Source organism: Urocitellus parryii, chromosome 8, assembly GCF_045843805.1.
Source record: "Urocitellus parryii isolate mUroPar1 chromosome 8, mUroPar1.hap1, whole genome shotgun sequence".
Classification (NCBI taxonomy): Eukaryota; Metazoa; Chordata; class Mammalia; order Rodentia; family Sciuridae; genus Urocitellus; species Urocitellus parryii.
Window position 1 is genome coordinate 96,517,202 of NC_135538.1, and position 16,982 is coordinate 96,534,183.

The 16,982-nt window shown below is 33.4% G+C and overlaps 1 protein-coding gene across 4 annotated transcripts in view; it reads left to right on the top strand.

The window, feature by feature from the left end:
* The window catches only part of Hmgcll1 (3-hydroxy-3-methylglutaryl-CoA lyase like 1), a 138,697-nt gene that overhangs the window by 57,811 nt on the left and 63,904 nt on the right, over positions 1-16,982 (top strand). For all 4 annotated transcript variants that reach the window (XM_026398952.2, XM_077801944.1, XM_077801945.1 and 1 more), the window contains 3 exons: positions 1,652-1,800; positions 11,087-11,150; positions 13,574-13,762. In XM_026398952.2, the coding sequence (XP_026254737.2) occupies positions 1,652-1,800; positions 11,087-11,150; positions 13,574-13,762 (402 nt within the window). The remainder of the gene's footprint in view (positions 1-1,651; positions 1,801-11,086; positions 11,151-13,573; positions 13,763-16,982) is intronic.

The following is a 16,982-nucleotide window of genomic DNA, read 5'->3' on the forward strand; positions in this document are numbered from 1 at the left end:
ACATCTAATGACTTTTCTTCTTCTTTATTTTTCTTCTGATTCTGTGTGATTTAGGGATTTATGTTTAAGTGAAAGCTTGAATAATTATACTTACAAGAATAGCTATTCCAATTTTAAGCAGAAGCTTACTGTATTGTGCTTACATGGGCTTATTGCAATATTTCTACTGAAGCTATTCTAGTGTAAATGATTGTTCTTTGCTTCAGCATTTGAGACTATATGGTATAAAGCTGAAGTTGTGGAGTCCCAGTTAGTGTATTATGTATTAGTATATGTGCTGTTAGAACCATTTATCTTTTCATTCCTTTGATTTGATAGAATTATTACTTTATAAAGAAAGAGGCATTTTAGGAATGTGTAAATGTTGCTATCTTCCACCTTGAGAAAGTTACTGAGAAGACATCCTCAGGATAGTGTACAATCAGTGGGGTGGAATAGATGGCTTGGGAGTCGAAGGTTGTACTCAAAACATAACTCCCTGAATTTTACTGTATGAGCTTTTGCTATCTAGTTAGGTTTTTTTTTTTTTTTGTGTGTGTGTGTGTGTGTGTGCCACAATATTTTCATCTGTGACATGGGCATAATCATAGTTTTTACAGAACTGATGGTAAATTAAAAAAAAATGGCCTGCAAAGTGCAAACATCAGTACTGGTGAATAGTAGGTGCTCAGTGAACAGACATTTTATTTTAGAGGGTCTAAACTTATTTTGGATAGAGGCACAAAAACTACTATTTTTTAAAAATGCTGTATTTTATTTTTTTTAAATGTATTAGGAGGGGATCAGAGACGGGGTGGGGAAACTTAGGCAGAATGCTAGCGATGCATTAAGAGAAGGTCTTAAAAACTCAAGCTGGGCAGTGGCACATGCCTGTCATTCCAGTAGCTGGAGAGGCTGAGGCAGGAGAATTGTGAGTTCAAAGCCAGCCTCAGCAACTTAGACCATAAGCAACTCAGTGAGTTGCTGTTTCTAAATAAAATATATAAAAAAGGGCTGGATATGTAGCTCAGGAGGGTTGACATTTGAAAACAAATCAATAGAGAAGCTTCGAGGAAGGAGTGAAGATAACAAAGGGGGCCAAAGAAAGAAAATATTAGTTAATATTTTCAATTTAAAAACTGGAAGGAAGATTTAGAGTCTTAGACACACAAGACTGTGCTTGTAGCAGTCGGGATACAAAACAATAGAAGCTAGGTTAAGAGTTGGAAGGAAAGTTTGGGGCAAAATCCAAAATGAATTGGAAAAGTATTTTTCTCTTGGATTGTAGGAAAAGAAGAAAAACAAAACCAGAATGTTTTCTATCCTCTAATTTAATAATTGGTTTGAAAATAATGTTTTCTGTGGAAAATAAAGGTTTTATTGGGGTGCAAGTATTTTCCACAATTAGGGTAGAAGTATTTCTCAGGATAATATGTTGAAAGGCAAAATTAAATTGGAACAGCATCTCTGTGTTTTTTGTGCCTCATAGATATATGAACTTATAGAATTATTCTGTTATTAAAATATTTTCCCTTTCAAAATGATGTATGTGGCAAGATGAGAGGAGTATAGTTTTAAATTTTAAGTCAAATGGTAACATAAGCATGCTTTAATAGTTACTCTTCTGCTATCATTTATACTTTTGAATTTGGCTTTAACTTATGTTTTTCAGGTTGCTGCTGGAGCCACTGAGATATCAGTTTTTGGTGCTGCATCTGAATCCTTTAGCAAGAAGAATATTAATTGTTCCATTGAAGAAAGTATGGGAAAGTTTGAAGAGGTCATTAAGTCTGCAAGGCACATGAATATTCCAATTCGAGGGTACTTATAAAGTCCCACAAATTCTATTTCATTAGCATCTATTATTACAGCTTAGTTTTGAACTCTGTAGACATATACATAGGATATCTTATTTGCACCTTATTTAATCAAGGCAGTCTATACAGTCACATATGATTAATGCCATTAATAATTATTAGTGGGTATCTGGCCTGTGGAATGTATAATGAAATTAAGGTCAGAGGGACTAACATGTGATTCCAGCACTAACCATTATATAAACTCTCAGCTTTCCAGATTCAACTATCTTTTGATCTCAACTTTGTGTGTGTTGATATATTGATAAAAAGTCCTAGCAGTTTTAAGAAAGGAAACATCTAATATGGTTTTCAAATATGTTTTTTCAAAAGCATGACTTTATTTAAGGACAAGTTTATGTATTACTTTAATAGAATAAGTTGGACATAACATCGAGCCTCTGAGCTGCTCTGGGAAGTTGGGGACATCATTTTACCCATTCAACTTCCCCTTAATTGCTGACTTCCTTATTTCCACTGGATAACCCCAAAGCTTCTTCATAGTACCCTGCAGAGCACTGTTTAAAAATACTTGACAAACTGCATACAGCATACAAACACAAATAGTTCTTCTCTAGTTTTTATTCTATATTTTTTCTATAAGTGCAGGTATATACAATATAGTGGTCTTCTCTCATTGCCTTGCCTTTTTCTTGTAAAAAACAAAACAAAACAAACCAGCATTGCTCATGGTCTGAGTTATCAGCTTTTCAATCCAAGAGATTCCAAATATACAAAAAACAAACAAACAAACAAAAAACTGGCCTGAGATCCACAAGACCAATTTTCTCACACAGGAGTTTGGGAATGGGATAATAAACCTGGTCACTTGAGTTTAAAGATTATGTGGTTGTTCTGGTGAGGTCTCTATTTTGGTGTTCCTAGGATGGAACCACGTTGCAAATCAGTGACAAGACCGAGTATTAGAAAACAAATGGAAAAAAGAAGGGGTCTCCTAGTAGCTGTGAGAGCCAGAGACAGAGGGAGAAGAGAGGAACTCCTACCTTGGTTCTTGCTTGCTACCAGGACCAGCAGTTACAAAAAGTATTGCAATTATGCTTATATGATATAGCACACAAAATAAAGTCTGTGTCACTGAAGAAAGACATTACATAAATGTCTATTGATTTCATAAATATACAAATTTGAAAAACATGTTGTAGTATCATAAATTGAAAGGCATGGTATTTGCAAGAGAAAACTGAGTGCCAGAAATTGATTTAGATATACATTGCACTTCCTTTAGTTGAGGTGAGCAAAGTCCATAGTGTCAGGATGATTAAATAGTAAACGAGAAAGCCAAATGAATCACCCTTAACTGAGGATATTAGAAAAGGGTTAGAAATGGGTCAAGCCCATTTGGAAAATAAGTAGAGTTGGGCTATGCCATAGTGAACTATCTTGTTGTTTTTTTAAACTTTTTCCTCTTTTTGTGGTAAGTCTTCAACATGAGCTTTTTAAGATGTGGAATTATTTTTGTAATTAAAATAGATATATATCATAGGAAAAACTAGCAAAAAAATTTAAAGGCAAGCTAATGTCCTTCCAGATACATAAAACAATATTTATTTTTAAGGCAAAATTTACATAACCATATATAAAGAAGCACACACTATAAGTTCCTAAATTCAATACGAATAAGTTGGTTTGTGTTGTTTACCTTTAAAAGAAAGGAAACTAAGAAGACCCTATTCTATTTCAATATGTCTTGTGAAATGTAAGCTCTAAAGTAATTTTCACTGGAAAGTTGAAAAAAAGACAAATCTGTAAGAAGTGTTGTTCTTTAAACAGGAATTCTGTGGGGATTTTTTATGTTGAAAGATGTATATAAACAAATTGTATGAAGTCAGCTCTTAGATTTTAGCTCTCTCATAAAAAATGGTTAATGTAATTGAACTAATTGAAATCCAAAGTTATCTTTAAATTTGTTGATTGACAATTAATATTGCCTCATCAGTAAAGAAACTTTTAACCATACTGTGACTTAAGAACATGGCAGTCTATGATAAGGCTACAGAAGGATGAGAAGTGACTCAGTAAAACCAAAAAAGTAATTTCAGTGGAGACTATTGTAGAACACTGTAGAGAAATATGTGTTTTCAAGTATGATTTTTTTAAAATCAACTTCTGGACTTTCTGGAACACTATTCCTTTCTGGGAATATACCTTTCAGCATGAGAGTTCATTAGCTATTTGTGCACTTTAAATTATCTTCTATCACTCCCACAGATTTTTTTGGAGTTTAAGAAAAAAATTATTTTTATTTTGCAATCTAGACTTTAGGTACTTGCTATTGTCATTCATAAAGCATTGGTCCTCATGTCAGGAAAAGAGCCATCTCCACTAGTTAAAACTAGTTAAAACTCAGATGCTTCGGCTCATCTCACATAGCAACAGTTGTTTTATCACATATGTGCTTGATCATCATCCAGAAAATTTATGTCATCAGCTGTCAGATTTAAAGGCCATAATGCAGTACACACTTTATAAATGTTCACAAAAAACATAAATTTTTATAAAAAGGTAACTTTTATGTGAACTAACCAGTAGCTTTCATTAGAATTAGGAAGATCATTGCCCAATTGCTCCTCCCACACCATACATCACATATGTATGCACACATTTTTATACATATTCAGAACTTCACGTAATCTCTGAGACACTCCTGCTGCATATACATATATATGCATGAAGTGAAACATTTAAATTGTGTACTTAATTCTTTAATACTTAATTCATGTGGCATAGGTTTTAAAAATCTGGGTTATTTATCTAATATTTGTGTAAAGTTAAAAAGGTTATGAAGGTCAAGGAACAAAGAAGTCTGTGCTGGATGTAATTGTTTTCTCTCCTCTTATTAATGGCATTTATGGAAAGAAATATTTATTGGTTTTCCAGGATTCTGTTAAATTGAAATGCCTCAGATGTGAAATAATGCCCTATACATCATTTAAAACACTTAGGATTTATTGCTTTTTGTTTAAAATGAATAGTAACTTCTCTTTAATCAAGTCACATGACTTGTATGCTCACTTTCTTTGTGAGGGTATTAATTTAAAGACAAAATTACCACTAGGGTTCCATTAATTTCCTTATTTAAATGCTTATCAATGCCCATTAAAAAATAAAAAGGTCAGCAGCTCTGTATATCAAAGCATAAACCATAAACACTCTCCTAGAAAGTGGCCTAGATAAGCTATTCTACAAAATGGCCTAGAATAATTTGATTCATGATGGAACTTCTCAAAGTCAGAACCTACTGAAAGCTCAGTGAAGTATATTTTTCACTTTCCTAGGAAACAACGAAATTATTCATCCATTGTTTTAAAAGTTACAAAATGCAATAATATTGATCTGTGACCTGTTGTATTTCTTCTCAAATTTCCAGAAAAGTAAAACTGGAAATAATGAGATAAAAAAATAAAGGCAAAATAATAACTAAGCTAATATGGACAATCCGTAGAGTTCTTTTAGATCCAGAAAACAAAGACATTTGTTGGATAAGATAATGTTTAACTTTCATCATAACATGTATGTAAAATGTGGATGATACCTATTAATATGTAGGAGGAGGTGAGCCAAAGAGCTCATTTTCTCCATCTCTTTATCTACTATCATCCAAACCCAATCAAAATTAAGTCTGGTTTTAAAGGTTTCCAGAAGAGATCATATCACATATATTAGTGATCCAATTAGTCTCTAGTATAAGACCATCATTATTAGGAAGTTCTTCCTGAACTTAATATATTTCCAAGCTTTATATAATTGACAGATTTTTAAATGGCAATCTTCCTAAATGACATGAAGTAAGGACACAGTCCTCTCCATCAAAACAGTTTTCAGTTTGAGACATGACTTATGATTTAATATATATATTCAAAACCTGTAGCCTTTTTGTTGAATTAGCCAAACTACCTGGATCATGTTGTGCTGTTTGTACCCTGTCCTTCTCCCTGTCTGACTCTAACCCTGAGGGTAATAGCATTCTATTGAGTAGGATAATGATGCTCCATATTCTGGGCTCTGTTTCTTTAAACACACAGTGCCTAGCAGGAAGTATTTCCTATGACTGATACATTCACTGAGTGATTTACTAAAGTGGAATACACTTGCATATGTAGCACCTGCTTCTCATAAGTGGGCAGCTTCTTGCTGTCTAGAGGAGTTTGTTTTTAACTTCTACCATTAAACTAGGTGTTGGTCTGAAAATATAATTCAAATCAACATTTACCAAAATATGTAATTAAATGTGAGACATAAAACTAAAAATGAGGCATTTTTAAACCTATTTTCTTTCACATGTTTGGTTTGTTTGAAGGCTTATACTTTTATTTTTAGCCCTACATATTATTCTGATACTGCTGTGTTCCACAATAACACATAGCCAGCAATTGTTATCTTGTGTAAGCTATGTTTGCACAGTCGTGTCTAAATATCCTTCATTTAGAAATTTTGAGGGAATTTTTAAGTGAAATTTAGAACTTCATTCTAAATGAAAATTAGCAATAAAATTAATAGCAGTAAGACCTTATTGTTATTAATAATTTTTTGTTAGGCCATAACTTCACATGTCTGGTCAAGAAATGGATTTATAATTTTTATAAATAATTTAAAAAAATTGTCTCTAATGTATGAAATTAATGTAACAGGTTCTGATTGAATGCCATATGTTCTTAGTGCATATAGTTAGTTGCTCATAACAATTTAGAAGTATTTTCAACATGCTATTTCTTGCGTGTTTTCCATGGAATTCATGTAAAAGCAGGTCCCTGATAGTAAATTTAAGAAATAATTATAAAAAGATTTGTCTATTATATGAAATAGAAGAATGAATATTCAAAGGTTTTAATTGGTGAGGCAAAGATTATTTTTAAAATGCGAATTTAAAATAACTGAATTTCTTAAATATGTTTATGAAAAATGCTTTTTTTTAACAAAAGTTTAGAAACTTTACTTGAAATCAGAACATAAAGAATACCTGGAAGAAGTACTCTGAAAAAATACTGGAGCATTATATAAACTTACATTTAATCTTACTTAAGTTTCCCATGATAACTCAAATAAAATATACTTAGTATTAAATATTCTTAATTCAAAATCAAACTTAGAGCCATACCTTGGGAACTAGCCAGATGGATTTTCCTTAAGTGTTACTTAACATGTTTTGTGGTGTTACACTAAAGTAAAATCAGTGGTAATGGAGGGTAGAATTCATGGTTCAAAAATTTGTGAGTGTCTGAATTGAACAAGAATATGCATCTCCTCTAAATGAAGAACTCATTTAAACTCTGCCTAGAGAACTAAGGGATTGATTACCCAGATTTACTGTTTGTCTGGTGTCTTCTTTTCAGTACCCAACTCATGTGACTAGTCTTCTTCAGTTCATACTCTGGGTACATTCATCAATTCTGCAGACAAATTACCTGGAAGGTAGTGAGTTGGCAAAAAAATTATGATGATTTACATTTTAGAACCAGATCATAAAAAAAATGGTTAGAAGATTAATTTCACATTGCTGCTTTGGTTTTTTGATTCATGTTATCCCAAAACAGCCATAATATTAGACTTTATTAAATGAAATAAAATATCAGGAGTCATGGAGACAAATATTTTGGAATGTAGGAGAGCAACTCAGTAAATTTCAAGTCTTTGAGATTAAAGGGGATCATTAAAAAATTGAGAGCTAGACAATCTTAGCCAAGAAATATAGAACTATGAGAAAAAAAAATCTCTTGAGTTGCCATTGTCTTAATTTTCTGATTGCTTTCTGTATACAATCATGCCATTTAAAAATAACATTTTCAAATCTCTTTCAGATAGCAAACAATATAATTGAATGCCAGCTTGAACCTGAAGCATGACTCGAGGTGTCTGGCACAGGTCACTAGAAGCTCTTCAAAATCTGTACTTAGGTGTAGCTTGAAATCTGTGGTGCGGGGCCCCATTATGATTGTCCCAAGGGACCTTTATAAATATGGGCCTCTAATGTTCTTCCATGATTCCTTTAGGTGAGACTGAAATAATTTAATTTATAATGAACCTAAGGATGCATCATTTCAGGAAATAAAAGCATAAAAGTCCAAATAAGGTAGTTAGGTCAATTATAGTGAAAAGGCAAATGGACAGAGAAAATATAGCAAGTTTCAAAAGATGTGGTCAGAAATAACAGCAAATAAAGGTACTTCAAAAGCTATGAGTCAACTATAAATAGTCTATATTTAGCTTGATGTATTTCCTTGGACTCCAGCTAATATTTAGAATGGCAATCCAAGCTGGACATAAAATAATTATAAGCAACTAATTTGATGTAATAGACACAAACTGAAGTTGGACAGATTTTGTTTTAAAGTACGAGTCTTACCTTTATTTACATCTGCAACCTACTTAATTTCTCTTAGCTTCTGGTTTGCCATTGATAAAATGAATTTATTATACAGATTATCATATGTGAAGCAAATGTATAGCTCAGCATATTATTAAATGTCTTTATGCAGCAGCTTTACCTAGGATGGACTACTGAAGGAAGTTATGGTATTTTCTTTCAAAGAAAGCTTTAAAGTATTTTAACTTGAATCTAGGCATAATAATAGAATCTCAAAAATTCAAAAATACTGGGAAATAGATTCTATTCTTATTTTTTTATTTAATATGTTTGTAGTGTGTCATTAAGTATTAGAGTTTTGCCTTGTTGTTGTGATTATCGATTTTGTTTTGTTTTGCCTTGTTTTCACAGTGCTTGGGATGAACCCAGGGCCATTCTCTTGCCACTGAGCTAGTACAGAGCTACATTCCCAGTCCTTGATTTGGTTTTGTATGCTCTCAAGGTGATTCTGTGCAGTTAAGATTGAGAACCAATGTCATGGATTGTTAGGGAAGAGAAGTCCAGAAAATGGATTTAGCCACTTTTCAAAGTAGAGCATTATTTTCATAATGATGGTGGCCTTTCTAAACTCAGAAAAAGGAGCCTAACTTTTTTATAGTGCTTTTTCTATAAACATGCAGATAGTAGTAGCTTAGATTTGGGGGAGGCAGAGGGTTTCTGTTGCAATTACAACTATGGTGTTCTAGTGCAAAAGCAGCCACATATACTATGTAAACATAGGCCTTGCTGTGTTCCAGTAAAGTTTTATTTGCAAAAGGGCAGGATTTGGCCCCTGGGCCTTAGCATGTCAACCGCTGCTTTAGTGTGCTAAAGTACAGGTAAGAAAATGTAGTTGAGGACCATCACAATAGCTTTGGAGAAAGTATTCCACATGTGAACAAGTCAAATTAGACACTTGCAAGGCCAAAAAAGAGCATATGAAAATAAAATGTAATCTAGTGTGAAGACAAAGGTTACCATAGACTTGGAAAAGTCATTAGTGAGAAAAACTGAATGAATGAAAATGCCCTTGTGAGAGTTAGGATTCTGGCAGGGAGTTAGCTACAGTCAAGCAATGAGTAGAGAATATAGGAAAGGTTTGTCTGTTTTGTTTTGTTTAGAGCATTTATTCTATTTTATTTGTTGTTATTCACATTGTGTGGGAGGACACATAAACAGATGGCTTGGACTCTCTGTTTACTCACATCTAGTTGTTTTGGGTTCAGGATTAATATACAGCATATGTTTAACATGTTATTGTAATTTTTGTATGTATTCAAACTATCCTTCTTTTTTCCATCCTTAACTATCTTCTCCAATGTTATGTTCAAATAAAAACATTTTCTTTTCACATATCATAATTAAATTTAGAAAGTTTATCTAAACAATCCTAGAGTATAGTAACTGGAAGAGAAAACACATAGATTTCCTATCCAGGACTAACTTTCAAATTGTACTTGAACTTGTTACTCTTTCTCCTTCCTTGTCATCACAGCTGCTTGCCTGGATTCTAGGACTATTTATTTGTTGATTTATTTATGCATGTAGTCCTGAGGTTGAATCTAGGGCCTTCCAGTGCTAGGAAATTACTCTACCACTGAGCTACACTGCTGGCCCAACAGATGTTTATTTATTTCCATCTGTAAACATAACTTTTATTAATATTTTAATAACTCAAAATTTAAGTTACATCTTGAAATCAATGTACATGTTCTGAGTCAATAAATATGTACATTGTTTTTGTACTCCAAAGTCTATAATGAGTTTCATTTTATATCTTCCAATAAATAGCAGCTTATAAAATCAGGGAGATATAATAGCAGTTTGTCTTTTGCTTTTTCTTGCATGTTTCCTCTGACAACTACTTCTATGGGAGATTATACTTCTGGGGAAAAAAATCTGATCTCATCACTACCTTACCTACTAATTTTGAGTGCCCCAAAATAATTTTGAGTCTTGTCAAAGCCCAGCATAATTGGTGTAGTATATTCAAGGTACTTGTGTATCTAAAATTTTTCTTATTCTGGCCCAAAGAACTATATCTTCATTTCTCAACACCCCTCTCTCCTTTCTTTGGCTTGGTTCTACTCCTAATGATCAGATACGTGATGCGCTATTTTAGTAATAGTGTTGCAAAAGACTCTGAATTAAGTTTAGTAAAATGGGATTGGTGATGAGCTGAATACACCTAAAACAAGCTTTTCCTGAAGCTTTATAATTTAAAATGGAAAGGGACCATTTCTTTTTTTACAGGAAAGGCCTGACTTTTATATGAGAGTGGACTGCTGAAGAAGCTGACGTATAGAATATCTTTATTTGTAAACTTTTAAACACATCAGACACTCTTCCATTTGGAATTGTTTAGGGAAGCCCATGAGAGAGAAACAAGATGAACTCTGAGGCTGTGCCCAGTTCCAAGAGTTTTGGGATGACTGATGAGTGCATCAAAATGAAGTCAGAACATCTAGATGGAAGTACAGAGAAATTCAGTTGGTCTTTTACATGCCGGCTATCGATATGTCTGAAGACTTGGATATTTAACAGCTGGATGTATGCAATTATTTAAATTAAAGTGTTTCATTAGTATTTTCTGCTCTGAACATTAACATGTTATTATATTACCAACAGGTTCACAAGATAAATGTCTGTTACTTTATCCCCATCAGCCATCAAATGACATGCATCAAATTGTAGTTATTAGAAAGATAAAAATATGGACTAATTGAAAATTCTCCAAAATTATTTGTTTGGTTTAATGATAAAATAATAATGAAGGAAGATAGTAAAGTGAAATTTCATGGTGTATGTTAGTTGTTTCATTTTCATAAAATGGGAATTACCTACTTACCCACCCTATATATATTCATATTGCTTTTTATTTTAAATTTAGGTATGTGTCTTGTGCCTTGGGCTGCCCATACGAAGGAAGTATTACACCGCAAAAAGTCACAGAAGTAAGCTACGTCTCCAGCCTTTTTGGTTAATGTTAAAATAATGCATGTTTCTTAAAAGTAGATTTTTAAAATTTTTTAAAAAAGATTTATTGGTTCTATACAGCAAAGACTACGGAGGGCTGTAGAATGGACACTGTCACTGAAAACAGGGTTGCTCACTTAATTGTTTTATTTTAACACTGAAGATCTACCAGTTGGCTATGTTTCAAGGTTAAATGACAGTTGAGTCTTGTGATTTGAGTGCTTTAAGGTAGAAGAATACAAACTTCCATTTGATTTTTATGTGGCTTTAAAATAGTGACTGTTCCCCTCTCCATTAGAATGTAGGGGCAGATTTGTATCCACACATTTAACCTTGGCCTTGGTTGCTTCTCCTTCATAGTTTGGTGTCAGATCTGAATGTACACTGCTTCAGGGTTTTGTTCATTTGTGATCCTGTAGATATTTCTGTTGTGATTAAGTTTCTGTTTTTCCAGAGCAATTTTACAGCAACAGATTACAGTCATTAAATATCTGCTTATTGAAGTTTTTTATTTTCTAGTTCTTCCTTTATTTTTATGAATGCAATGCCCTTATTGCCCTCATTTGGAATTATATTAGGGTATCTCAGATTATCATTTGTAAAGGAAGCATATTAACACAAACTGCTGCTATGGTTTTAAGGTTTAATAAACTTAATAATGTGGCACTAAATCAGTGAAGATAGCATTATTACAAAATCCAAATTTAGACAGGACAAACTCAGTCAACTAAAGCCACTCCTCTTTCATGTACTCATTCAAACTTTTGAAACTTGTTACAGTTTTTTTCAAATAAGATCTATCACATCATCTTATTGAAACAAAAATCTTGCACACAGAGGCAGGTATGTTATGAAATAATGAAGCTTAGATTTTGTAGTCTTTCACCAGACTCCTTGCTTTTCTCTCTTTTGCTCTGCTCCACCTCTGGACATACCACACACTGGATTCCTGCACCAAAATGCCTAAGGAGCTGCTAAGAGAACTCTGTTGCAGGCAGAATGGAAGCCTTAGACATTCAGGATCAGAGCATCTTAAAGCGACCCTTTGCACTGTTTTCATTTTGCACTCTTTTTCTCTGAAATGACTGTTTCAAGCTGCAATTATCTTTTCAAGCCTCTAGTCCTCCCCTTTTCTTCCCCCAACCCTTGGCTTTTGCTTTATCATCACACTGCCCTTTACATTTTACTATTTCCTGCCTGAGATGCTCTTTACATTTTGTATTTCAGCTGCCTGGAACCTGCTAATCTGTGCATTACATATCCTTTCTGGAACCCTCTTCTTAGACCCTTCCTTCCTTCACTGTTCAAGCTTACTGTGTCTCAGGTTTTCACATAAGTCCTTCTTGCTTGACAGATGGGTCAATTTCCTTTGATGTATGCTCATAAAATCTTGTTTCTTTGTTTCAGAATTCTTATTTTAGCATATTATTATTATACATTGCTCAGTGGTGTTGTATATGTTCTCACTGGACTCAAAACTCCATAACAGCATAAGCTATGTCAGTATCTGCTTTCCTATCTAGCATAATGCCTGGCATAAAATAGATTCTGGGGAAGTACATGTTGAATGAATGAATGAGTGAATGAGTAGTACATGCCAGATTTTATATAGAGTGACTTTTACACATTCTCATTTTCACAACCAAATATGCTATTAACATTGGTATTATTAACATAATTTTTAAAAAATGACATAATTAAGGATTAGGAAACACACCAAAGGAAGAAATTTTGTTGTCTGTATCTTATAGACTAGGAATTAAGTGGATTTATCACTAGCTTGGATGGGGCTGATATTTAAATCCAAATCTCTGATTCCAGAACCCATGTCTTTGTCAAAATATCATGCTGTCTTCATGCAAATTCACATTATTCTTTGAAAGTGACATTAGTTATTGAGTTTGAGGAGACATTACAATTTATCTTGTACAAGTGCATTCATTTATGAGCCAGAAAAACTAGACCAGTACTCTACCAACTGAAAAGCTGAAGCTGCTACTGATGTCTATGGACCTTTGATGTTATACCTAGAAGAATACTACTTTCCAAGTAAATCTGTAATTCTTATGTTTGATTAAAGTGTTGAGACGTGTCAGCCTCCCATCATTAAAAGTGTGGCTTATAATTTCGTAACTGAATAGATAAATGGATAATCAAACAGATGACTCTAAGATAACCTTGAATATCAGAAAAGGATAATGGTAGTAATTTCATTCAAAGTTTTATGTAATGCTTAGAATTTAATGAGAAAGGAGAAGGACTAGAAACCTAAAGCATATATTTCCATGGATAAAGTCACTTTAGTTGTGATTTTTACCACTAGATGGTGTTTGCTAAGGAACAAGGAAGTATAAGTCTGTTCATTTCCATTGTCTTATTAGCACTTGGTCTTTCTCAACAGGTGTCTAAGAGATTGTATGGCATGGGTTGTTATGAGGTTTCTCTGGGAGACACCATTGGAGTGGGGACTCCAGGAAGCATGAAGAGAATGTTGGAAAGTGTCATGAAAGAAATACCTCCAGGTGCTCTTGCTGTTCACTGTCATGACACTTACGGACAGGCCTTAGCAAATATCCTTATGGCCCTTCAGGTATTGTGCATTTTTGTGTTACAGACTCCTTGCTTTTCTAGCTCTTTTAGGTATGTCTCCTTATTTGTAATATAAGCACGTTAAGAGTATTAATGAAATAATATTTATAAAATGTTATGAATATAATATTCAAGCATTTTATATTATAAAACAGTAAAATGTTAAGAATATAATATTTAAATATGATAGGCATTCAGGAAGCAGTTGTAAATTCAACATGTTTTTGTTAGGGCAGTGAAGGTCTCATTGCTGTTAATTTGATTTGATTAAATTTGTGAATCTGTTCTTTTTACTTATTAATCCTAGTAGAGCTATGTCTGCTTGTTTCAACTCCCATATGCTCTCAACCATAAAAATTAATAGACTGAAATATGATGATATTTTGAGGAGCACAAAAATCGTAGAATATACTGTTGTAATTTTTGGAACAAATGCTTTTTGTTATTTTGTGAGCTGTGGTGGGTATATATGTAGACAAAGTGCAGAATATTTTGGTTGAAATGTTTTCCTGATGTTGGCAACCCTGCATTTGACAGAGCCTTCTCTTTTTAAATCAAGTGAAATCCATTATATGCTAAAATGAAGCGATCTAAAAAGTTGCAAGATTATGAATTGCTTATTAAATTCTGTGTTGTTTTAAGTTTACTTTTAATATATATATATATATATATATATATATATATATATATATATAGCATTTTGTGAGTATTATTTTTAAATTAGTGTTAGTTTTTTAAACTCAGCTAAAAATAGATGATTCTGATGATCTTTGAACCAAGTATTTTGACAACTAAATATAAGACTGTATGAAAGCTTTTTGGTGATGCTGAAAATCAATATGTAAAGCTTAATGTCAGAAGTGTACAGTTGCTTGGCAAACGTTGAAAAACAATGGGAAGAACAAGCTCCACAAGAGCTTATTTTGACATTGTAACATATGTGCATAAATCCTTACTTATCTTCTGGAACCAAGTAAGGAACATTCTATTGACTCGGAGAGAAGATAAAATGTTGTTCTCTGGTCTTTCAGACATGGGGATTTTTACAATTTTCCTTGCCTAGGTATTCTAGTTTCTAAAACAATAGATAACTAAGCTTTATTTCAGGATTTTGGATTCAGCTACAACTGTAACTTATTAAGTGTTCCTGAGCAAGTTCCTGAAGTAGTTTTAGTCTCTCTCTCTCTCTCTCTCTCTCTCTCTCTCTCTCTCTCTTATTTCTCTTTTATTTCTCTTTGTAGATGTATCTTCCATATTTGAATACTTTGAGTAATATTTTATTTGTGTAGCAAATTTATTATTCAATGAATGGTAGTTTAGTTCTTGGGGATGAAAAGCTATAGTGTAATATCCAGGAACCCAAACGTTTTTTGTATGTGTGAACTCTATATGCCTCTTGAAAATGCTGAAATACAAAAGTTATTGCTGATTTTACATCGTGAATGGTTAAGGAAGGCCTATCTGAGGAAGAACATCATATGCTACATCATTATGTTTCAGTCAACAATGATCTTATACACAATAATGGAGTTAAAAAAATCCCATCACCTAGTGATGTCACAGCCATCATAATGTCCTGTTGCAACATTAAACATTGTGCTACTCAAGTGTTTATGGTGATGCCCTGTAAATGCACCTAGCAGGCTACTAGCCTATGAATGTCTAACACATACAGAATAGCACATACTACATAGCACATAAAATATTGTATACGGCACATAATACTTTACAATGATAATAAAGAACAGTTACTGGTTTATGCATTTACTATAACATACTTTTTATTATGTTTTTCTGTTGATTTGAAAGAGGTTTTTTGTTTTTTGGTGGTTTTGGGTATTGAACCAAGGACCTTAAGCTTCCTAGGCCCACACTATAACATTGAACTCAACCCCTAGCCCTAACATTATTAAATTAAATTAATTAATTTATTAGTTAGTTTATTTTTTTGTGGTGCTGGGGATTGAATATAAGTCCAGTCTACACTAAGGTATATCTGCAGCACTTTTTTATTTTTAGTATTAATTTTTGAGACAGGCTCTCACTAAGTTGCCCAGGTTGACCTTGACCTGTGATTCTCCTGTGTCAGCTTCCTGAGTTGCTGGGATTATAAGTGTGTGCCACCATGCCTGGCTTGAATATACTCCTCTGTTTATTAAAAAAAATACTGCAAAACAATAATGCCATGTTATGTAAAGAGCTGCCTCATATATCCTATGTTTACTGTGTCTCTGGAATGCATCAAGAGGCCATTTGGAGTGATTGGTCAGTGCTCTATAAGATGTTTGCACAATGGCAAAACCACTACTTTCCCATAGTTAAAAGATATATAATCATAATTGTTAAAATCAGATGTGAAGAATTACAAGGAACAATCTCCAATAAGGACTCTGTGTTTGTGTGTGTGTGTGTGTGTGTGTGTGTGTAAAGAAGAATGTTTTAATACCATTTGGGCAAAAAGCCCTGAGTGATAGGAGGAACATGTCCTCAGAACTAAAAGAAGACTAATGTCTTCAGAGGAAAACACTAAGATCTATACAATTTACAAATTTAGTTCAATTGTATCATCTCTTTTTTTAGTTAAGAGCTAAAATATTGGGGCATGTAGGCATCATGTTATAGCCACCCAGGGGACAAGAAACAACTCTGGGCAGAAGCAGGGCAGGGAACATGGATGAGAATCTATAGAATACTGTTTTTCTGGCAGTGGGTGGGGGAGAAATACAAAGTCTCCCTGTATCCAACATAACCTTTCATAGGCCCTTAGTGGGTTTAGGGTTCAAATTCACATTGCCTGCAGAATTTGAAAGACCCAATCATATAAATTATTTTTTAGATAGGTGAGAGTCAGAACCTTCAGATTCCAAGAACAGGTCTTTTATGAAGGAACACATCTTCAGCTTAAGCTAAACTACTATTTGGATTAGTGTGTGTGTGTGTATATGTGTGTATGTGTGTGTGAAAAGGTAGGTTTTTACCCTTCAGCAGCTCCCATGGAGGTTAGTACAAAGTCTAAGCATCTGCAATTGTGTTTTCTTTTTTCCCCCACATACACAAACTGTATGTATGTATGGCAGGCCAGGATACAGAGGGAGACGAGGACTTAGAAAGATACTAGTATGCATCCAGCTTCAGTTACATTGCCCCAGAGCTTAATTAATAGTCACAGTGTACACACATGGACAAAGGGTAACACTGACTTGTATAATAAGAAACTTCAC